This window comes from Protopterus annectens, chromosome 5.part0, assembly GCF_019279795.1.
Source record: "Protopterus annectens isolate FY-2018-M chromosome 5.part0, PAN1.0, whole genome shotgun sequence".
Lineage (NCBI taxonomy): Eukaryota > Metazoa > Chordata > Ceratodontiformes > Protopteridae > Protopterus > Protopterus annectens.
Genome location: NC_056735.1, coordinates 931,107,297 through 931,131,792, shown reverse-complemented (window position 1 = coordinate 931,131,792; position 24,496 = coordinate 931,107,297). Strand labels below are relative to the sequence as shown.

General features: G+C 37.9%; 1 protein-coding gene across 6 annotated transcripts in view; it reads left to right on the top strand.

Annotated features, from left to right (window-relative positions):
- Positions 1–24,496, top strand: part of CD96 (CD96 molecule) — a 629,135-nt gene that overhangs the window by 481,226 nt on the left and 123,413 nt on the right. For 2 of the 6 annotated variants that reach the window (XM_044072715.1, XM_044072713.1), the window contains exon 12: positions 2,464–2,613. The exons of the other annotated variants lie outside the window; for them this stretch is intronic. In XM_044072715.1, the coding sequence (XP_043928650.1) occupies positions 2,464–2,613 (150 nt within the window). The remainder of the gene's footprint in view (positions 1–2,463; positions 2,614–24,496) is intronic. 6 annotated transcript variants of the gene reach the window in all.

Sequence of the window (24,496 nt, the reverse complement as noted above, 5' to 3'; positions counted from 1 at the left end):
GTTTTAAAAGATTTCATTTTAAATCTTATACAGTGGCAAACTCAGCTGCATTAATATTTGACCTATGTCTAGTTCAGGTAAACAGATATTAACTGTTGTTTTTATGACATTAATTTATACAGATACAATTTTCACATTTTTATAAATATCTCAACAACCAAGCAACACATACAGAACTTGTTATCCTCATATGAAAGCTCTCAGCTAGATGAATAAAATGCTGCTGACAGTATGTGTGTAACTTGAGTGGTTGCTGAAATATTTTGATTTGTTTACAAAATATTACTAATATAAATAGTTACTGTGTTTACAGTGACTTATAAAATTCATTTTAAGACTGTAACCTAAAGAATACTACCACTATAAAAATAGTTTGTGCTGAAGAGTTTGCCATTTACACTTCTTTTATAACCCCTATGGTTCCAGAGATATGAATATGTGTTTGAAATATGAGGACATAATTTGATTCTGTCAAAAGGGTTAGGTTTCGCCCATTAGAAGTTACAGTGCACAACTTCCTGAGCTCAACTGGAGTGGATGAGCTAAGTAGGAGGCTTCTGGCTTGGTTAACATTAGGAAAGACATCTCACAACAGTCTTCACTGGTGATATGATATAATACACATGACAAACCATGAACAATAGTGACAGCAAGGAAAACACTCTAAGGGTTACACAACCAGTAACAGTGGAACTACATAAGACATTTATGGTATATGACCCAAAATAATCAATGGGCAACATTGTGAGGGACACTGAACAAAAATGACACTAACCGAGGAACACAGTGTTACTGTATACGTACAAACACCGTGTCAAATGTCCATAACAAGACATAATGGTATTAAATATAGCTTAGAAATTATGTCCATAACAGTCACATTGAACATTATAACCCTATGAATAGACAAGATACATGTTCACAATATGCAGTGATATTTGTTCCTCAAACAAGATGTTTAGTAATAGGTAAAGAACAGGAAGCAGAACAAATGAGTCAAGATACCAAGGTGCATCCACAAAGGAACAAAACACACAACACCAGCAGAAGGCATTATAAGTGAAAGTATCCATCAGGTGAAGATGAACACACAGGGCAAGCCAACTTCAGCATGGTAAAATAATGTCTCTTAGATTCCATCATCTAGACAGAGATATGTTTGTGATGTACAAAGCAAATTCACAGTGTAACCAAAATCGTTAACAGAGACCAGCATAATAATGTACCACAATGCAACCATAGATGAAAGGTCAGACAAAACAGTTCTGCTGTCCCCAGACATGAACTAGATGCTCCACAGATACAGAACACAAACATAACAGTACAAGATGCTTGTATACAGGCAGCATATGGACATGTACTGCACATTAGGCAGAGGAAAACAGGAATGAGTATTTCAGCAGGCAACAGCATACCGTTCAAACTCTTAGCACAAGGAATCTGGACAAAGTCTAAAATAATAGGGGGCAAAGGCCTAAAAATAAGAAATATTTTAAATATTGCTATTATGAACACAGAGAGTTGCTAAAATAAGATTCTGTCAGCATGCATTTTTGAAGGATATGAAGTCTGAAACTCAAATATATGTTATTATTTTGTGATTATTTAGTGACTTCAGTCCTCAGAAATACATGTAGAATGTCATCACACAAATATGAACAAAAGATCCTTCACTCTACTGGTAGAGTCCAATACTCAGCAGATGTGTATATATATATATATATATATATATATATATATATATATATATATATATATATATATATATGTATGTATATATATATATATATATATATATATATATATATATATATATATACAGGTCTTGCTCAAACAATGTAATACACAAGGCAATGATGGTAAAGGTGGAGTATGCAGCATTTGGCATGTGCAAATCAGTACATCAACAAGATGCACATGTTGACCCCCACGTTAAGCAAAGCATGGCTTACAGTGCACACATAGCAACTGCTTCAGATAGAGCCTGTAACATAGTAAACTTGTCAGTTGTGTTAATAAAGCGCCAACTGCCTGTAAAGGTATATAAAATTAGGTGATGAGACACATAGATGAAGATTTCACAGCCTGCCGTGGTAAAGGTATGACAAAAGGAATGGTCACTGGTGCAGATGGTGGTCAGCAGCATGGATGAAGTCAATTATGTTATAAATGTGTGTCAGTAGCTGGCACTGGGCATTATGTCACTTTATCCAATTAAACCTCTTTAGGGATGGTGGAAAACCACATACAACAGACTTCCAGAGCTTATTTATACAGTTCTGCTCACCAGTGCAAACATTAAGCATCTCATAGAGTTCTACATTGCATGAAAAGCACAGTGCATGCAGCATTAGTGCCACCTTGCAGTATTATTTTGAGTAGAAGTATAACAGGAATAGTGGTAGCATGAGCTGAACACAAAGCATGCACATATCACATGGGATACCCTTTATGCCTTGTCAGGTGGACTATTTGCTGCAATGCCCTTTTTCCTGAGAATGTGGCATATATTAACTTCTCTATCTGTGTGTACACACCTCTCAGCCACGGCATCTGGAATGTTCCTTGACATCGCAGTGGAAATTCTGACCACTGATACATCCTGTAAATGGAGTAAGTAATGATCTGCTTTTCTCTCTAGTTCCACACCTTCAAATGTTTTATGAGTTATTGCCATTTTAGTCTTTTTCAGTGTACAATTCCAGTATTAATGACCATTTGCCTGTCATTCCCTATAGAAAATGTAGCCCTTTATCATATGCATAGGCTTGTTGACTTACTACTTGTTGTGGAGTAAATAACCCCCCCCCCCACACACACACACACACACACACACACACACACACACACAACACCCATGTCATGGTATGATGCACAGACCATTATTGCTGACAGGAGATTATTTATTTATTTATTTATTTATTTATTTATTTATTTGCAGTTGTTTAACCAGGATAGTCCATTGGGCCTAATGAGCCCGTTTTCAATGGAGTCCTGGGGAGAAAAGCTCCTAAATACATATTACACAAAGATTAATATACACACATAGATTGCATGTAGATTACAGGGGTAAACAAACTATGCTTAATATACTCCTAAAAGCTCCTAAATACATGTTACACAAAGATTAATATATATACAAATAGACTGCATGAAGATTACAGAGGTAAACAAACTAAGCTTAATATACACACATAGATCGCAGGTTCATTACAGAGGTAAACAGACTGATCAAAAGTATTTCAATCAAAGGAAATGATATCAATTTTTTTTTTTCCAGTTGGAATGAGGATAGGTAGTTAGATGGAGTAGGAGATTAAAGATCAGCTCACTCAACTTCCATACTTCTGGAGTTCAGTAGCTGCTATAAAACACATCTTAATCAATTTCTACATTGGGGGAATTGCTTTAACTCACTGAGTGCCAGGCTAACAGGAGTGTTGGGCTGTAGAACTACTCAGTGTAACAGCCTAGAAGTTAACTAGTAAATCATGAATGGAAATTGTTAATTTATCCAACTGACTACAGCTGGCAAAAGAAACACATGTGGTGCTCTTTGGTGCTGCGGTAGCGTTGTCGCCTCACAGTAAGACGCTGTCCAGTTCAATTCTCAGCTAGAGCATCTTCTGCGTGAAGATATGCGCGAATGGGTGTACCTTCGTTGAAGGTTGTGCGTCAGGGCTGGTAACACAGTATGTAAAAAAATCAACTACAAATCATTAGCAGACTGGAGTTCCGCTGTGGCAACCCCTAACCGGGAAAAGCTGAATGACATAACAACTCCTCAACCAATAATAATACCACTTTCTGCCCACACACACTTTCCTCTATAATCTCACATGGCACTCATATTAAAATACAGATGTAGTGCTGACAAATGTACCCTATTGTGCAGATTGTTAGAGGTTTCATAGCAGAGATAGTAAATTATGCAGGTGGGTCTTGGTAAATCCTTCCTTTCAGACAGCATGTGAAGTGTGCTATACTGTACTGTACAGCACTGTATTATAATGGACATTACTGACTTGGTGTTTCCACTAATGACAGGTAGGTGTTTGTGCCAATCCAGCCCCCATATCCTGGCTACCACTAGGAATGAAGACTTGCTCCCCCCTGTTGGGATGTGCCACCAAAATGTCCTCTCAACCTTAGTGCAGCACTTTAGTGTTCCTTGCTCACTCCCTGCAATGGACCCCTCTGTCACAGTTTTCTATGCCTTTTCCTTTGCATGGAGTACCCTATCAGTAACTTTTCTTTGCATCTCTTTTATAGACCTATAATAACCACTTATAACATTCACATCCTGCACCATTACGTAGCATTCCTGGTCCTGATGATGCTTATCTGCAGCAACGGTGCCCAAGTGGCATATGTCATATGTAGGAAGATCTTGCAGTAGCACTTCATTCTTTGAACATTTCAAGAGATTGCCTTCTTCAGGAGACCATACCAGTACCTGTACCACTATAGACAAAACATGTCAGTTAGTGGGAGTATATGCTATGTTGTGGGATGCACATACATTTTGTCATACAACCCCCTTTTTAAGGAACTTGTTTTCATCTGTAGTTAGTCCTATGAACATGCTCTCTCTCATTTATGCACTGTAGCCATGGGTTATCCACAGCAGTTATTGCTATGCACTGCCTCCTTCTTCCATTTATGTACTGTGGCCATGCACCAACATATGGCCCTGAAATCCCACACCCCTCTGGACTCAACTTCCTTATGGTTCCTATAATCTCTGCTTGAACTCCCTTTAGTCACAATTATATAGCACAGTTCCAGCCACTGTCATTGCTTCCTAGTTAGACATACACCATGACATCTGTCTCAGTGTCACAGATATCCACTACAGTGTCTGATAATGTTGTTGAAGTACTTTATCAGGCAGGACTTTTTCGTATGCCTATGATGCTTCACATCTGCAGTGTTCTAAACATTGCTATGCACATTTTTGTGGCTGATTAACATCATTCCAACAAGGAACACTTAGTGTGGTAGTTATGTTAATAAAGCCAGTTGCCACCACTATATCTGAAGCATCAGCAGTGCACATGCACAATCCATACATGGTGGTTGTAGCTGTATTAGGGTGAACACAAAGCATGTGACTCATACTCATGCATATGATGTGTGCATCATATGCATGTATCATGATACATGCATAACCATTGTTTCACAGAGCAGCACTATGATCACATGATAACACAACAATGCAGTTCTACTGTGATGTCTTCATTCAGCACTATGTTGCATGAAATGTGCTTCAGAAATGTGCATCCATTTATTGTTCTTTTAGAGATGTCTATTTGTTTTATAATATTTCTATTATTATATATTAATATTTTGTTGTTAGAATTTTAATAAAAGCAACTGAGAAAAAAGAAATGTGCATCCATGTATGTGAAAATACCATTGCGCTCCTTTCAGTAGACCTGACCAAGCAGTCATGGCTACTTCAATCAGAGAAGAATACAAGGCTCCAGCATGGTATATCAGGGAGAGCAGGCTTTCCGATGTTCTTCATGCACAGGTATTTCAGGGAGCGCCTGCTGTGTCAATTTAATGAAGCAGTACGATGATCCATTGATTAAGATGGCCAGAAGGATGAATGATGTCACTGGCAGCACCCATTCTGTAGAAAAGTGCTTGCAAAGGTACAGAAAGCTAAATAAGTGGAATCCACACCTGCTTCCACAGCTGGAGGAAGACGGTTGTGAGTGGGATCCAGAAATGTACAGTAAGCAGTTTTTTTCAATATTTATATCTTATACTATATTAACCATTTTCATATGAATGTAAGACTACATACTTTGCTTTGTAGTGGCAGCTGAACATGGCTGCATATAGCAGAAGGTTGCAGCATCTCTCTCAGCACCAGAGTCTGTATTACATTTGTCGCTCATATGGTCAGAATAAAACAGAAGAACATTCATGGGTTCTGTTCAAGCAGCTTTATTTATTTATTTTACATTTGTTGACCGGGCTAGTCTAACTGGATATATATCAATTTTCAGCAGAGGCCTGGGGAGAAAAGCTCCAAAGACATGATTCAATATAAAGTATAAGTACAAACAATACACAAACATCAGATATTATAATAAAAAAAAATAGCAATTATAGTAAGAAAGTCATTGACAATGGTAATGTGCAGTAAAAAACCTAGAGGATTTAAAAGGATGTACACTGAGGTTAAGAGTCAAAAATAGTATAAATTGCGTGTATGGAGACATAGTACAGGTTAGGTCAGAAATAGAGGAAAGGAAGTTGGATATGTAGTGATGATAGAATGGATTTACTTAACAAAAGGTATGTAAAGAGGATATAAATAATGTAAAAAAAAAAGGTAGATAAGAAAAGTATAGTAAGATGGAAGATATAGGTATAGGATTAGTCAGGTTTGGAACAGGGGCATAGCCAGTATGATTTGAGGTAAAGTTTAAGTGTGTTTTTAAAGAGAGATAAAGAGGTGAGTGAGGTGAGGTCATTTGGGAGGAGATTTCAGGATTTGCCTACAGTATTAGAGAAGAGAGAATCCCCAGCCCTGTTATTAGGTTTAGAGGTGTATACAAGAAGTTTGAGTGATGAGCGTAAGGACTTCAGATTTTTATAGGGGGTGATGAGGCTAGTTAAACTTGGAGTGCTGGAAGGTTTATAAAGAATGTTGTGAGTAATGGTTAGTTGGTGGAATTTATTCAGGTGTTGAAGTTCTAACCATCTTAGCTGGTTTAAGTTTATACAATTGTGGGTTCGAAATAGGTTGCCTGTAGCAAATCTTGCAAAGTTATTATAAGACATTTCTAATTTGCTGAGATTATTCTTGGAGAGATTAGTAAAAATGGGTGAGGCATAAAGGAGTGTAGAGATCAAATGAGTGTGAGCGATAGTTTTTGCAGTAGGAGAAAGGAAGCGTTTAATCCTATAGAGAGTGCCAATTTTTTTGTTGATAGTCTTTATATTATTGTTGATGTGGATGTCGAAATTCAGATTATTGTCAATGGTGACACCTAGAAGTTTGGTGGTAGAGTCTGGAGATATTATTGTGCCATTGGTAGATGTCACAGAGAAATGTAGAGGAGAGGACTTTTGAGTTGGAGTGAAGAGGAGGAGTTTGGTTGTCTTTGGGTTTAAAAGAAGGCAATGCTGAGTGAACCATTGTTCAACTATGTTGAATATTTTTTGGGTGAGAGACTGAAGGTCATGGGAGGATGTAGCTGAGTCATCAGCATATTGTATGCAAGTGGCTTGTGAGATAGCTAGATGAAGGTCATTAATAAATATAGAGAAAAGAAGAGGTCCTAGTATGGACCCCTGAGGGATGCCTAAGGTAACAGGTAGATGGGTGGATAAAGAGTTATGCCAAAGTACTGCTTGCTGCCGTTTGTCAAGGTAGAATTGGAACCATTTTATGGAAACTGGGTCTAATGACAGAGATTTAAGTATGTTAATGAGAATCTGGTGGTTTACCATGTCAAATGCTTTAGACAGGTCGATAAATAGAGCAGAAGAAAGATTATTCAGGTTTCGGTGCCTGTTAATGTAGCCAGTAAAGGAAAGGAGGGCAGTTATTATTTAAAAACACATTAGGACTGGGGTTTAATAACTAACTTCGATCAACTTATAAACAAACTATCACACTCATACATGTTCACACTCTGGCTGCATTCTCAAAGTGGCCCTGAAGCTAGCACTTGCTTGCTATTTATATGCATGTGCCGTCCTCGGAAAATGCTTCTTAAAGTGACAACACTCACAATGTTCTACATCCCCCCTCTTTGAGAAATTAGTCATGCATTACTGAGGACATTGATTGATATGCAGTTTCTACAGAAATATTTTCTTTAATATGCAATTATACATAACTAAATACATGTAGACAATTATGTCCAGGTTGCTGTTTATTTTACACTAGGTCGGGAAATGCAACCAAATCGTGTGATATAGGTATTAGAACTAGGCCTAGCAATTGGCGCTGTCTCTGCTGAATGTTCAACTTTGGGGACATCAGGAACATCATCAGCAATGGATGCAGGAGTTAAGACATGTTCTGCAACAGGAACATTGTCTGGATTGCTCTGAGATATAGAGTTTGTATCACAGGAATGATGCTGCTAATATTGGTTCTGATACAGGAAGATGTCTATGCTTTCTCTTGTATTTCACTCCCTCAGATTCCACAAAGTAGGAAATTGGCTTGGGACATATACCTGTTACTTGACCAATATATTCAAAACCTTTCACCATTTGTATCCTCACTGTCTCTCCTTCTTTCAATGGGCGAAGACATCTGCTTGATTTATCATAGCTGGACTTCTGGAAAGAGCGCTTTCTGAATAGTAGGGCTTTGATTGCTCTATTGTTTTTAGCTTTAGGCCTCAAAAAACTGGGACTGATGGGCAAAGTTGTTCGGGTCTGCCTAGATAGAAGTCTTTGAGCAGATGAGCAAAGTATATTGTTATGGGGTATGTTTCTGAGATTGAGTAAGTTCAGAAAGACATCAGTATTGTCACACTTTGACTCTAGTAATTGTTTTGCACTCTGTACTGCATATTCAGCTAGTCCATTTGACTGTGGTTATTCAGTACGGGTCTATTTCAGATTATCAGATGATGAAAAGAGTGAACACTCTTTCATCGATCTGATAATGTCGAAAGGAGAAAAAAGCGAAGTCATGGAACATCAATTTATTTCCCAGGGAAAAAAATCAGTGGGCCGTCTTCGGGACTTTGCCATTTCCTCCACTATGATGCAATCTTGGAGTTGGTATATTTAAGTAGGGGGGTGTGGGGGTGAAGGCCCCCACTTCATTTTGTGTTTAAACTTTTTTTTCCCCCTGGGAAAAAATTTGCTGTTCTGTGTGTTCACTTTTTTGTTATTTCGATATTATCAGTTCGATGAAAGAGCATTCACTCTTTTTGTTGTGTGATAATATGATGTAGACACTTCAGGACTGCTAGTAACATGTACAAAGTCCCATTGGTTTGCAAATTTGTGAAACAACTGACTGGTAAAATGGGTTCCATTGTCAGAGATAAGCTTCGGTGGACTACAATGGACTGAGAAATGATGTTTCAACTTAGTGATAACAGTAGCGGATGTTAGGTTAGGTAGTAAAATGATCTCAAACCAGTTACAATAAGAGTGTACCAACACTAAGTAATGCTGATTGTTCCACTCGAATATGTCAGTGGCTACTGTTGACCAAGATAGTTCAGGAACTTGACTTATGAAATGGCTCTTTTTGAAAATGTGGTTTCATACTATTGCATACTGAACAATAAGAAAGTACTTTTTCAATGTCTTTTGCTAGAGAAGGCCAAAATACTAGTCCTCTTGCCCTTCTTTTATTAGAATCATAACATGGGTGACCACGATGCAAAATCTGGATATATTCATGTTGTAAGGAAGTAGGAGCAACAATTTTAGGACCTTTGAAAATAATGTCATCTTTCATCAACATCTCATCTCTGTAAGGAAACTAAGGTTGCACTTTAGGTGGTACACTAGATTGCTTTGACGGCCATCCAACATTAATGATGTGATTGAGCTTTAGCAAAACCAGAGGTCAGTACAGTGGTCAGACCAGCAAGAAGAGTTCTGATAGCTATGCAGAAAAATGTCAAGGCTCATTTGGATAAAATGGTGCAGCAAGGTGTAACTTGTCCAGTTAGAGAACTTACTGAATGGGTCTTTGTGTGATCTTAGCTCATCAAATCTAGTGGTAGAAATATTATGCACTTTCATGACATCAAAGTCAAAATTCTCCATGCCAAGCTGTCCTGTTGTATTTCTAGGTGATCTGGATAAGGTATCAGCCAGATAAAGAAGTTTTCCTTTTGTATAGACCATTTTGAAGTTATACTGTTGAAATTTGAGCATCAGTCTTTGTAATCTTGCTAGAACAGAATGTATAGGCTTCTTTAAAATAGAGATTGATGATGAGTCTCAATCTGAATAGCTTGACCATAAATATAATCATGAAACTTTGAACATGCAAACACAATTACCAAATGTTCTTTTGTCCATTTGAGCATACTGCATCTCAGTTTGGGTAAGAGTACTAGATGCATAGGCTACTGGTCAACCCTCTTGAACAATAACTGCATAAAGACCAAATTTTGAAGCATCACAGTAGAGTTACTGGTTTATTGACATCATAGCATCTTAATGTGGATGGGGTGGCAATTTTCTGCTTAAGGTCTTCAAATGCTCTCTGGTGCTGATCTAACCAAGACCATGCAACATGTTTGCATGCCAGCTCTCTCTTAAAAACATTGTCAGCTTACTGAAGTTGGGTATAAACTTCCCCAAATAGTTGACTATACCAAGAAAAAATTGTAGAGCTTCAACATTATCCAGTGCTGGTATCTCAAGAATGGCTGCTTACTTGGATGAGTCTGGTTGTAAGCCAGTGCTAATAAATAAATGACCTACATATGTAACTTCTGGTAGTCTGAATTTGTATTTCAGAGGATTAAGCTTCAAGTTCACTTCACATGCTCTGTCTAGAACTTTCCTGAGGTTTCTGTCAAGCTCTGCATCACCATTTTCTCTGGCAAATAAATCATCTACTATTATGGCACATGGATAAACTGAAAAAATGTGCTCCATTGCATGCTGAAAGACTTTACTTGCAGAATTTATTTCAAACTTCATCCCGAGGAATCTATATCTTCCAAATGGGGTACTGAATGTAGTCAGTAGTGAAGATTTGTGATCAAGCATCACTTGCCAAAATGAAGTGTTTGCATCCAAGACAGAAAAAACAGTTGCATTCGGTATCAGGGCTGCACTTTCCTTGACTGTATACATAGGATGAAGCCTCTTTACTGCTTTGTTCAAATCTCTTGGATCAATGCATATGCAGATTTCATCTGAGGCTTTTTTATGAGCTGCTGCCATGGACAACACCCATTCAGTAAGTTCTCTAACTGGACAAGTTACACCTTGCTGCATCATTTTATCCAAATGAGCCTTGACCTTTTTCTGCATAGCTATCAGAACTCTTCTTGCTGGTCTGACCACTGTACTGACCTCTGGGCATAACTTCATAGAATACACAACTGAAAGTTTGCTTAGCTTGTCATAGAAAATATCAGCATATTCTGAGAAAATTGCATCAGTGAAACTGGAACTGGGACATGTGCTTATATGATGGATGTATTTGGTAAAGGAAAGCAGATTCATTCTCACACTGTTTCTGAGACCCAATAATGACTGTACAGGTCTTTGGACTACATAGTAAACTGTAACTGTTCCCAGCCAGATAACATGAAAGCACTACTGAGCCTTCGGTTTGAATTTCTTCACCTCCATAAGCAACAAATTTCCCAAAACTGGCCACATTAAGTTGCTCACCAGCTCTCACTTTAGCAAGTTTCTGCTGATATAACATCACACTTTGAACCAATGTCTACTTTGAGCTCTGTGGGTTTACCATTGATCAGGACAATATAAAACACTTCATTCTTTGCCAATAAATCTACTGCATTAAACATTTCACCAATGATTGATACACCATCTACATAAAAAGTAGACTGCAACTCTACGTGATTAATTTTCTTTTTTTAGCGAACCTTCTGTATAATTGAGTGAGGTTTTCTTGATTTGCAAAACCTTTGAAAATGGTTCCATTTTTTATACTTGTGGCATTGCTGACCAAATACTAAGCACTTTTCTTTTTTAGATTCATGGTTCGAACCACAATTGTGACAGTTAACAATAAAGCTAGACTTAGGTTTTTTTGACTCACCCTTGTACTGCACTGAGCATGTCATATTTACTGAACTAGTCTTAGAATTTGCAGGAAGACTATAGGATTTTCCAGAGGAACTTGCAGGGGCTGCAGCTGCTATGCGCTTAGACCTGTTTCTGCAAGCCACATGCTGCATGCTGTCTACATTTGTCTGGAGCCTGCTGAAACCATGCTCTCATCAATTGTAAGCATACTTGCTTGCCTTTCTGTAACTTTCTGGATTTGACAAATCTCAGCAGCTTTCCTCAGCTTTAAATCACTGTCAAGAAGCAACATTTTTTCACAGCAGCATTTTTAATACCACACACAAGCTTGTCTTTTATTGACTTATCCTTTAAATCACCAAACCTGTACATTTTTGCTTTGTTTCTTAGATTAGTAATATAAGCTGCAAAAAATTCTCCTGGCTTTTGATGTCTTGTGTAAAACAAATGCCTTTCTAGTGTAACATTTGTCTGGGGATTTCACATTTCTCTGAATTTGCATTTCAAACACTCGGGATCCTCCCTTGATTCAGCCTTTACAACAATATGATGGTTTCCTCCTCTTCTTCATATACTGCTGGTGCATAAACAAATAAACACTCTCTTTCAGTGGCCTCTGACCCTGCTAGGTTTTGCAAAATGAATGCCCTGGTACATACATCTTTGTCAGAATAAGCTGCTTGTATGAAAATATGATACACTTGCTCAAATATTCTCCAATTTTCTGCAATATTCTGATCAAATGCAAGTGGACCTGGTTTGTGAAATGCCTGTGCCATATTAACACATACTAGTGAAGCTGTTTGCAAATGTGCACAAACACACACACGTACATATGCCAGAAATTTATACAAGTACTTGTAACTATGCCCAGTAGCACAATAAGCCTCTGAATATCTGAGCTTTACAAAATAAGTCTCCTTGGCCCAAGATCACTCTTGAAATTACTGAACTCTGAGAAATCACCTCTTATCAGTGTAAGAAACATTTCAAAATAACTGCCTTGTGCAAATAAACTGGCAGAAGAAGCTTAGAGTAAGAAACATTTCGAAGTAAGTGCACTTTGCAAATGAACAGTACACAGCACACTGAAACTCTTCCAAAATGGCTGGACTTTGCTAAATAATTCTGTACAGTGCAAGAAATACTCTGTAATGGTGGCACTCTGTGAATAGACACAACCAGCACAGAAACTTTGTGAAATGGCAGTATTTTGACTGCACTTCACAAAATAGTTGTACTTTGCACACAATAAACTTTTCAGAATAAATGCACAGTAATAAAGACACACTGTAAGCACTTTTACAGACTTTGAGATATTTAAAATAGCTCTAGTTATGCTCTCAATAACTTCAATCAATGTGTAATAGTTTATGCAAAGCACAGTAATTTGCCAAAAAAATGCGGTTGCCTTGCTTTATTTATGCTTAATGTGCCCATGTTGCCCTTTGTTATATTTGTTTTGCCCATTTAATCTCTTTTCATGCCCATTATACTTTTCTTGTGCTCATTTTACTCTAAACATGCTTATTTTACTTTAAACATGTTCATTTTGCAATTCCGAGGTGATTCTGAACCCGTTATGTGTTTTTCTGATAATCATGTTATCAAATACCTTAACTTCGAAAATTTTGTTTAACTAATAAGCTTTTTGTGCCTTTTGTTTGCTTAATAAATGTTTCCATTCCACAAATTGTTCCCATAATAATAAACTCATATCTTGTCTTTTCCTCCATCTTTCCAAATAATTTGATACAGTCTCCCATCCCCTTCTGCTTTCTAAACTTGCACATCTTAACCTATCCCCTTCCTCCCTTACCTGGTTCTCCAGTTACCTATCCAGCAGACAGCAAGTTGTGAAATGGCATGCTTCCTCCTCTCCTTTCTTACCAGTCCATACAGGGGTTCCATTCGGGGTCCCCTGCTTTTAAATGTCTTTACCAATGATCTCTACACATCTTGTAAACAATCCTCCCTCATCCAATATGCAGATAACTCAAAACTCATCTCCATCTCTGATAATAGCTCTGAGTTTCACACACTTTCCCAACAAGGCTTCCTATCCACAGAACAATGGTTATCCAATAATCTACTCATCCTTAACCCCAGAAAGACCAAACTCCTACTATTTCTTCCCCAATATCTTAGTTATCATAAAACAACCTTTACTACTACCTCCTCAAACAACACCATTATCAAACCAGAAACTCAAACTAAACTCCTTGGAGTCATCTTTGACGATGAACTCAAATTCAATTCGTACATTCTCCAATGCATAAAAAAGACACACCAGAAACTTGGTCTCTCGTACCGCAATAAAAAGTTTCTAACCACAAATGCTAGATTCTCCCATGCTCAAGCCCTTCTCCTCCCCTCACTTCTATATGCTGCCCCAGTACTTACCAACATTCAAACCACAACCCTGAATAAACTCCAACCAACATACCACAAGATAGCTAGATTTATCACAAACTGTCCATACAATACTCATCACTGCTTAGCACTAAACTCCCTCCACTGGCTAGAATTCCCTCACCTACTACTTCTATTACAACTTCAATTGTTAACACTCCACTTTCTACAAACCTTCATCCTGTCCAGCTCTCCCTTCCCTCATCTCTATCTACACCCCTCCTTGGTCTCTCTCTACCTCCAATCAACAACTATTACACATTTACCAACCCAAAAAAAAAACAGTAGGCAAACTACTATATAAACATACCATCGCCCAAGCTTGGAACAAACTACCAAGAGAAATTTGTTCCATCATTCACCCATTCCACTTTAAGGAAAAACTCAAACTCCATCTATTAAACTCTAAACTCTGCCCTCGTCAAGTCTCACCTTAACCTCCCTTACCTCTCTTATACAGCCTCTTTCTTTCTCTTCCCATATTGTTAGTACCCATCCCCACTGAATAATTTTCTAAACTGTACTTTTCATCACAGAAGACCTAAAATTAGTACTTGTAAATATGTAACTATTATGTTACTTATTTTTCTTTTCTTTTTGCTATGTACATATTATTTTCTTTGTGTCTCTGTTTTTCTTGCATATGTCTTTAACATCATTGTATAAATACGTGTTGACTCAATTGCTTTGATTTTACTAGAAACTGTTTGTATATTGGAGCTTTTCTCCTCAGGTCTCCACTGAAAATGGGCCCCAAGCCCAGTTGGACCAACCCGATTAACAAATGTCAATAAATAAATAAATAAATAAATAAATAAATTGTTTGCTTAATAATGCATTCTGTGCCCTTGTAATGCTCTGTTTAATCTTTATAATAAAATAAATAATTTGTGCAAGTTTTCATTATCTTTAGTTAATTTCTGCCCCCTTTTCTGCCCTTGGTTCACTTAATTTACATTCACTGTTAACTCTGCACTTCATATCTTTGAAAAGCAGTCTCTAGAATCCCAGTTCTGACATCATGTCACTCGTCTGGTCAGGGTAAAACAGACAAATATTGGTGGGTTCTGTTCAAATACTCTCAAAGTGGCCCTGAAGTTAGAATGTACTTGCCATTTATATGCACATGCCGTCCTTGGAAAATACTTCTTAAAGGGACAACACTCACACACAATTCTACAACATGTTTACCAATTCACAGCATAACTGAGGTTGCAGTTGTTCCTGTTATGTCATTCTTGTGCCATTCTGGCAAGGTAAGAAGAGGTGAGGCTGCAGTTACCCTAGTCTGTGCTGGTCTCTTCCTCTGGCACTGAATCCACAATGTCCATCATGTCTGCCTCTCAGCATCTAGGAACAAAATCCAAGCTATAAACCAATTTTCTCTTCCTGTCCTAACTTACATTTTAGGTGTTATTGACTGGCCCCAAAATGTGTTGGATAGATTACATAGGAAAGCAAGAAGGATGCTTCAGGCTCACCAAATGATTTATAAAAGTCAGTGCATACAAAGATTAATGTATTCCCATTCTGAAGGAGGGATGGGCCTTCTTGAAACTGATTTCATGTATAGATCTGCAATCGTGTGGCTCCACACATATCTGCTGACCTCATAAGATCCAAATGTTGTGAAAGTTTTGAAACATGAGGAAAATAAATCTAAGATGACCTCCCTGCTTAGACTAGCAGAAGCATATTGGCATCAAGCAGGAATGGAAATCAAACCAGAAATAAACAGAAATCAGGCAGCAGTTGAATGTGCCAAAAAACAAAAGAAAAAATATAAGGTGAAGGACCAGATGAAAAGCAAGAAATGTGGAAAATGCATAAATATAGTTGCAAGTATAAAAAAAGTATAAAAAACTTTTAGAAGAGCCTCATGTTGATCAGGAACAAACACAGGAATGGTTAAGGAGAGGTGAATTTAAACCAAGAGATGAAAGGTTAATATTGGTGACACAAGAAAGTGGGCTACATACACGTTGGTTTACAAAGTCCAATGAAGATGTGGGAGAAAAAGACAAATGTCGTTTTTTGTAAAACAAAATTGGAAACAGTTTCACACCTCATTGCTGGTTGCGACATTCTAATGGGAGAAGGACTGTATACTGAAAGGCATAATAATGTGGCAAGACTGTTGCACTGGGGACTGTGTAAACATTATGACTTTGAAGTGGCTGAAAAACACTGGAAACATAAGGCACAAAGCATCATAGAAAATGATGAAGTCTACATCCCATGGGATCATCCATTACCAACAGTTCAAAAGATAGATGCTAGAAAACTGGATCTAGTGCTCCAAGAAAAGAAGACAAAAGTAGCATTGATCATTGAAATTGCCACACCGAGTGATTACAGTGTCTTGCATACAGAGTGACACAATGTCATAAAATATCAGGATTTACAAGCAGAAATGGGAACAATATGGAAAAAAGATACTCAGATAGTTCCAATAGTAGTAGGAGCAACAGGTCTTATAAAAAAAGAATCTACAGTCGTATTTAGATATGTTACCAATACTTGTAACTCTGTACAAATTGCATAAGGAGTCGTTACTGGGAATATTGAGGATGCTGCGAAGAGATGACATCAAAGATTGAAACAATACTATTTTCATGAACTTTAATCATACTTTGACTTAGGAATGGGGTCCATTCCTGTCACAGTATTAGAAACCTAAAAGATTTGGAGAAACTAAAAGCAGGGAGATCACAATCCCCCTGATTTAGGAGAGCTATGTATGATTCTAAGGATGTTAGAGTGAAGGCTTCTCTCCTAAAAATGGTTTGGCAATCTTCGGTGTTCTTGTGGCATCAGTTTTGGATTCTAGTGGTTGTTGGGGTGAGCAAAGAAATGGATTGCTCCCTTGGCAATATGGACTACCTTCTGCCTCATCTGGAAGAATAATGTTAATAGCAGGCCCCACCCACTGGTTCAGCTACCTGAGTTTGTTGATCAATACACTTAATTAGCATTTAATCTTGCTGGAACCCATCCTTATCCTCATCCTGGTGTGTGTCTTATTAAAGTCATTCTCCATGCTTTGTTCAACCCTCATTACCATTTGTCCAGCCTATGTATATGTGTGCCCATCCACTGTTCTCCCCACTCTTTTGGGGCATGCTACACCCGTCTTTCTGTGTCTAAGTTCTTTGCTTGTCTGACTGTCTATTCCTTCTACCTGCCTTTCTCCTTCTATCCTGTAGATCAATCTGTGCATGTCTCTTTAAAAAGTTAGCCAAGGACTTGCACAAGTGTATATACACTGAGCATGTGTGAGTCTGACTGCCATTTTGTAGTAAGCTGTTGAGACCTAAGCATGTATGTGGGTAAGCTCTGTCTGTCAATCAGTTTGTTTATATTTATTGATGCTGCTATCCATCCTGATGTGTTTTTATGTAATAAAGCATCTTAAACAAACTACCCTACCTGCTTCATCTTCAGTGTACAAGGGATGAGCAACATGGTGTCAGAAGTGGCATATCTAATGGTCAGAAACAAAACTCCAATTTCTCTGGTTTGACTTCGAGAGGCATTTAGCTACAGTTGGTGGAGTATAGAGAAGTGGACCATCCCTTGCTGTATGTGTAATTTGTAAAAATAGGTCAGATACGATTTTCGAATATTAAACTTTCTCACACTATTTCTTACTTGCAAAGTACAAAATAAAGCATACAGAACACCCTAAATTATATTAAAATGAGTGGAAATGTCTGATATTGCTAGAATATTCAATTACTATGTAAAATGTTTGAAATAAAGTCTGAATTGCATAAAACAAAACAAAAAAAATAAACAACCACATTTTTTGCAAAGCACATATTTTTTAAATTAACTGAGGCTATCTGAGTTATCAGAAGTGTATGAGGTGTTTGCATGTTTATGCAGTGTTACAATACAGATATTTCACAAAATATAGCCATTTCAGAGCATAGTTGACAAAGTACAGTATTTCAGAGTTTATTGTGGATTTGAGTGTTACTGCAAGTTGCAGAGAGGCAACTTATTCATATATAACTACAGGGGCCATGCTTTCAATGTGTTTGGGCATACTTTGTTGGCATAGCTGAAGGACTTCAAAATCCTGGTCCACTAGTGTTTAATAATAATATTCCAGAGAACTTGAGAGTGTTTGTGCAAGACAAGAGTAAGACATTTTCATAGAGGCTGCATTTTCTGATAAAGATAACCATACAAAGGCTTTTATTCTGCTTAATTTAGCTGGGTCAGAAGCCATTGAAAGGAAACGTTCATTTGTGTATGCACCTGCTATCTTTGCTGGAGAGGGAGAAACCGTCATATTGCTGTACCAGCTGAGTCAAGGGAGGACCCTGAGTGCTTGAAACATAAATTTAGAGAAATGTGTAACCCCCAGAGCAACACTGCAATGGAGAGGCACTTATTTTACACAAGGGATAAAATGTTAGGTGAAACTTTTGCAGCATATATAACTGACTTGAGAAATAAGGCTACAATGTGCACATTTGGTTATTTAAGGGACGAGTTGATAATGGACAGACTTGAGTGTGGTATTAAAGATGATGCTATGAAAAAGATTTTTCTTTATAACAGTGATTTCACTTTGAATAAGGCCATTGAGATTTATCAGATATATGAGCTCACAGAAAAGCACATGAATATGCTTATAGATGAGAGAGGCATGTTTCCAGTAACTTCTAAGGCTCACATAGATAGTATGCAGCACATGGTTAAATGAATCAAGCCCAAACACATGACAGCAACTGTAACCCATGCAACACTCACAGGTAAACCCCAGAGCTTTCTATAGCAAGTTCAAGAGTTTGCACAGCCCCAGTGAAGCATAAGAGTGAGCCAGCAAATGCAAAGCATATGCCCCAACCTAACTTCATTGCCAACTGTCATAATTGTAGTGGAAGTCATGTATCTAAAAGAAAGAAATGTTTAGCTTTTAGTCAACAATGCCACACATGTAATAAAAGGAATAATTTCAAAAGATTTTGTAAATCAAAGGCCACACATTCTTTTCCTAAAAGGGAGCATTTCAGAAAACAAGTTGATCAATTAGAGAGCCATGACCCAGAGTCTCATTCTGTTTATGTTGATGGTGTGTCAGTGCTTAGTGAAATAGTCAATGCAGTTGATTTATGTGCCAAGAATGAAATATTTTGTACTGATCAGATAAATGTCAAACCCATAGAGCTCAAAATTGATACTGGCTCAAAGTGTAATATTATGGCTGCAGAAACTTTTGATAGAGTATGTGCTGGTGAAAGGCTTGATTTGACAAAGTGAGTGAAACTTGTTGCTTATGGTGGTGAAGAGATTCATACCGAAGGCTCAGTAGTGCTTTCATGTTACTCTGCTGGTAGACGCTATGACTTATTATTCTATGTTTTCAAGAGGCACATCCAGTCATTATTAGGCCTCAGAGACACTTTGAAAATGGGACTGCTTTCACTTAACAAGGAAATTCACTATGTTATCTGAAAAGACCACTACTCTAATTTCGCCCAGTCTATTTTTTCTGTCTATGCCGATCTTTTTGAAAACATATTAGGCAATCTTCCAGTTGTGTACTCTATGAAGTTAGACCCAGATATCAGTCCAGTTATCAGGCTAGCCAGAAAAGGCCCAAATAGCCATGCAGACAAGAGTCAAAGCTGAGCTAGACAAAATGGTGCAACAAGGTGTGATTTGTCAAGTCGCAGAACCAACTGAGGGGGTATCTTCCATAGTGGTTGCTCATAAACAAAGCTCAGATGACATCAGAATATATCTTGACCCACGAGATTTGAACAAGTCACTGAAAATACCTCATCATCCAATGTGCACAGTCAAAGAAGTTACAGCCTTGATTCCAAATGCCACTGTTTTTTCTGTCTTAGATGCAGAGTTCATTTTGGCAAATTTTGCTTGACAAAAAATCCTCATTGCTAACTGCTTTCAGTACTCCATTTGGAGGTATAAATTTCTGAGAATGCCATTTGAGATAAATTCTGAAAGTGAAGTCTTTCAACATGCAAAAGAGCAAATTTTGTCCAGGTATCCTTGTGCTATTACAGTAGACATACTGGTAATAGGTAATGGTGAAACTGAGCATGACAGAAACCTCAGAACAGTTCCGGAAAGGGCACATCAAGTCAATCTTAAGCTGAATCTACAGAAATGCAAATTCAGGCTACGAGAAGTCACTTATGTTGGTCATTTATTCACCAGTTCAGGCCTACAATCAGACCCTTCTAAGCAAACAGCTATTCTTGAGATGCCAGATCCAGACAAGCAGTCAGCCCTGTAGTCTTTTCTTGGCATGGTTAACTACCTAGGCAAGTTTATTCCAGACTTGCATCAAATATCAGCACCACTCAGAGAGCTAACACATAAAGCTGTATCTTGGTCTTGGTTAGGGCAACATCAGATAGCATTTGACATCCTGAAACAGAGAATTGCCATTCCGCCTACTCTCAGATACTAGGACATCCATAAGACAGTTACACTTTCATGTGATGCTTCGAAATTTGGTCTTGGTGCAGTCATTCTAAAAGAGGGTCAACCTGTTGCTTATGTGTCCAGAATTCTTACCCAAGCTGAAATGCAGTGTGCTCAGATAGAGAAAGAGCTTTTGGCAATTGTGTTTGCATGTTCCAAGTTCCATGATTATGTGTATGGTAGACTTATTCAGATCAAAACAGATCATCAGTCTCAAGTCAATATTTTGAGAAATCCTATGCACACAGCTCCAGCCAGATTATAATGCATAATGCTGAAATTGCAAAAGTATTATTTCAATCTTGTTTACAAGAAAGGAAAACTTCTTTATCTTGCTGATACATTATCCAGATCACCCAGAAGTATGACTGAACAGCATGAGAATGAGAGATTTGATTTTAAAGTCATGGGAGTGAGACATCTTTCTTCCACATGTCTTGATGAACTCAGAGATCACACAGTCGTAAAGCCCATCTTACTGAAGCTCAACTAATTTCTTAAAGAAGGATGGCCATCAAAGCAGTCTAGTTTACCTCCAGAAGTGTAACCTTATTTTCCATACAGAGATAAGGTTTTGTCTGACAACGGTATCATTATGAAAGGCCTTAAAGTTATTGTTCCAAAGTCTTTGCAACAAGAGTACATAGTTATCTTACACTGAGGTCTCCCAGGAGCACACTCAACCAAAAGAAGGGTGAGAGGACTAGTATTTTTGTCTTCTATGTCACAAGATATTGAGAGAGCACGTTCATCTTGTTCTGCATGTAATAGTACAAAGCAACATCAACAGAAAGAACCACTTCATTTGAAGCAGTTTCCTGAACTACCTTGGTTGACAGTAGCCACAGACATTTTTGAGTGGAATGGTCAACATTACTTGGTGTTAGCAGATTCTTACTCCAGTTGGTTTGAGATTAATCTACTTCCTAATCTAGCATCCTTTACTGTCATTAGTAAGATGAAGCATCATTTTGCAGCCCATGGTAGTCCACATAAAGTTATTTCTGACAATGGCATGCAGTTTACAACCCAATAGTTCAAAAGATTTGCCAAAGAGTGGGACTTTACTCATGTCATGAGTAGCCCAGAGTATCTGCAGTTGGTTCAGAGTGCAAAGTAGTTACTAGAGAAGTTGAAACAAGACAATAGTGATGTTTTCCAGAATCTCATGAATCTCAGAAACATTCCTTGTAATAAACATCTTGCTTCACCTGCTCACAGACTTCTGTTGAGACAAACCAGAACCACATTGCTAATCAGTATTCAATTGTTGGTTCTATGTATCAGGAACAACAGGTCAGTGAAAGCCAATCTGGTGAAAAAAATATTTAACCCAGAAGTCCTATTATGATAAGACCAGCAAACTGCCCATTCTATTACAAGAGGGAGAAGTGGTAAGGATTCAAATGTCCAACGGTTATGATTGGATTGGAGTCATGAAGAACATCTGCCCAGAGCTAAGATAGTAAATTGTGGAATCACAAGGAGTTGATTTTAAGTGGAATCAGAAGCATTTGATACTCGTGTCCAAGCCTATACCACAGCATATAGCCTGTGGGAAAGACTCTTTATCTCAGAGTGAGTTGTCCCATGTTTCAGTTCCAGTGGAAGTTCCAAAGAGTATCCTTATTCCTGTGGTCAATCCCGAAGTTCCTGATATGAGTTGTTCACCAAAGACTGTCACTGTTGCTAAACCCAGTCCTGATTGTTATGTTATGAGATTTGGTCGCATCTCCAGACCATGTTCCAGATACACTGCAACTTGGACATGAGCATTGTGTTTGTTTCTAAATGTCTATATTGATGCATGTCTAACTGCAATGTTATTTTGATAAGGGCAATCTTTTTTTTTTTTTTTTAAGAGGGAAGATGCAGATCAATGTGTGTATATCTCTTTATGAAACTATCCAAGAGCTTGCACAAGTGTATAAATGCTGAGCACGTACGAGTCTGACTGCCATTTTGTAGTAAGCTGTTGAGATGTAAGCGTGTATATGTGTAAGCTCTGTCTGTCAATCAGTTTGTTTATATTTATTGATGCTGCTATACATCATGATGGATTTCTATGTAATAAAGCATCTTAAACAGACTATCCTGCCTGCTTTGTCTTCGATGTACAAGGGGAGGAGTGACAATGCTATCAACAGCCATGCCTCACAATCTTTTCCACCTACTTTTTTCTTTTGCAAATTGCACAAAAGGAGTTCTTTCCCTGCAGCCCATCAAAACTCTCACATTTTATGGTTACTCTGTATGTCTAGCTTTGTTTAGTGTTCTTCCCTTTCCTATTTTCCTATCTACAGGTTTTCCTCCCCTTTTATACTACAGTCTATTTGGTGTTATGTTGCCATTCTTATGCCAAATGCACACATGATCACCCACTGACATGGCTACATTAGTATGCCTTAGTTGTAATCTCATCACATTGGTTACATGAGCTACTATAGCACTTCTTCTCCCATTATCTGTATGCCTTTTTTTAATTATACAAGCTTTGGTTCAGAGTGCCATTTTTCAGCACCTAATACATGCCTGATTAGCTCTGCAATTCTTGTTGTAGCAAGATCCTTGAAAAGTAGTGCTTTGTACCTGCACAGCACTTGTCTGTAAACAATGGCCAATATGCATGTGGGCAAGTTTGTGGGGTGGGAAAGAGGTAATGCAAATACCTTGTACATTCCCCACACAATGATTCAAGCAGTACTTTTGCAAATATTACAGCATTAACACAATTCAATTTATAGCCTCTAATCAATGACTAATCCAGAGATCCGGATAAGCACTTTGTGTGTGTGTGTGTGTGTGTGTGTGTGTGTGTGTGTGTGTGTGTGTGTGTGTGTGTGTGTGTGTGTGTGTGTGTGCGTGCGCACGTGTGTGTATTTAATAACTTCAGCCCTATTACTGTCATTTTTGGCCATGGTAGTAGTCTAACTTGTTACGCACAGACAAAAACTATTTTATCATCACTTTAATGTAAAGGTCAATAAAGCCTTTGTCAAACAGAAGTGAATGGTGTATTATTCAATTATATCTTTCTATATCATGAAACTAGGCCTGTGGTTCTTTGAGGAGTGACATATTTCTCCACTGTCCAGTTTCTTGTAGATTGACAAGATTTTTGCCTGATATTTTTGGACTGCTACTCATAAAATCTGTAGTTTTCTGACAAATTATTGAAGATTTAAGTCACTAAATAATGACAGCCATTTGTGTTTCAGACTTTATATCCTTTAGAAAATTTTTCTTCCTTCCTTTATCTTCCCATTATTTTTGGCTTTGTCCAGATTTCTTGCAATAAGAGTTTGAGAGGTATGACAGAGGCAATCAGTGTCAAAAGGAGGCAGTTTTGTCTTTTTAAACTGGCTATGCTATGCAGTTAGAACTGTACAACAGTAAATTCCCAATGTACCCTTTACTCATTCTTTCATCTGTCCCAGACTTTCTTGAATGCATTCCTAGTCCAACAAATCACAGATTCCATATTACTCGGGTCATGCCTGAAGCTGATGCCTTCATTCTAATACTGCTTCCTTGGACATTCTTTTTTTAAGCTCTACTACCTCAGCTCCTCTCCTCAAGCTTATGTGTACCCACACACGGTTGTACAGTATCTCTCCTGGTATCTTCACATAGCTCATATCTTAGCTCAGACCTATGTATATTGGCGCAGCTGTAAAGCTACAAAAACGGCAAGCAAATTGAATGGGAGGAGTGTTTTAGATTTAATACATTTGTAGTTTTTTATAAATACTTTCTTCTAATTCATTTTTTATAGGACATGAGTTTAATGAGGGACAACAGGTCTCTGCATCATTCCTAGATGCATCACCACATTACAAAGCATTTTGTGCACTATTCCCTCTCACTGTAAGAA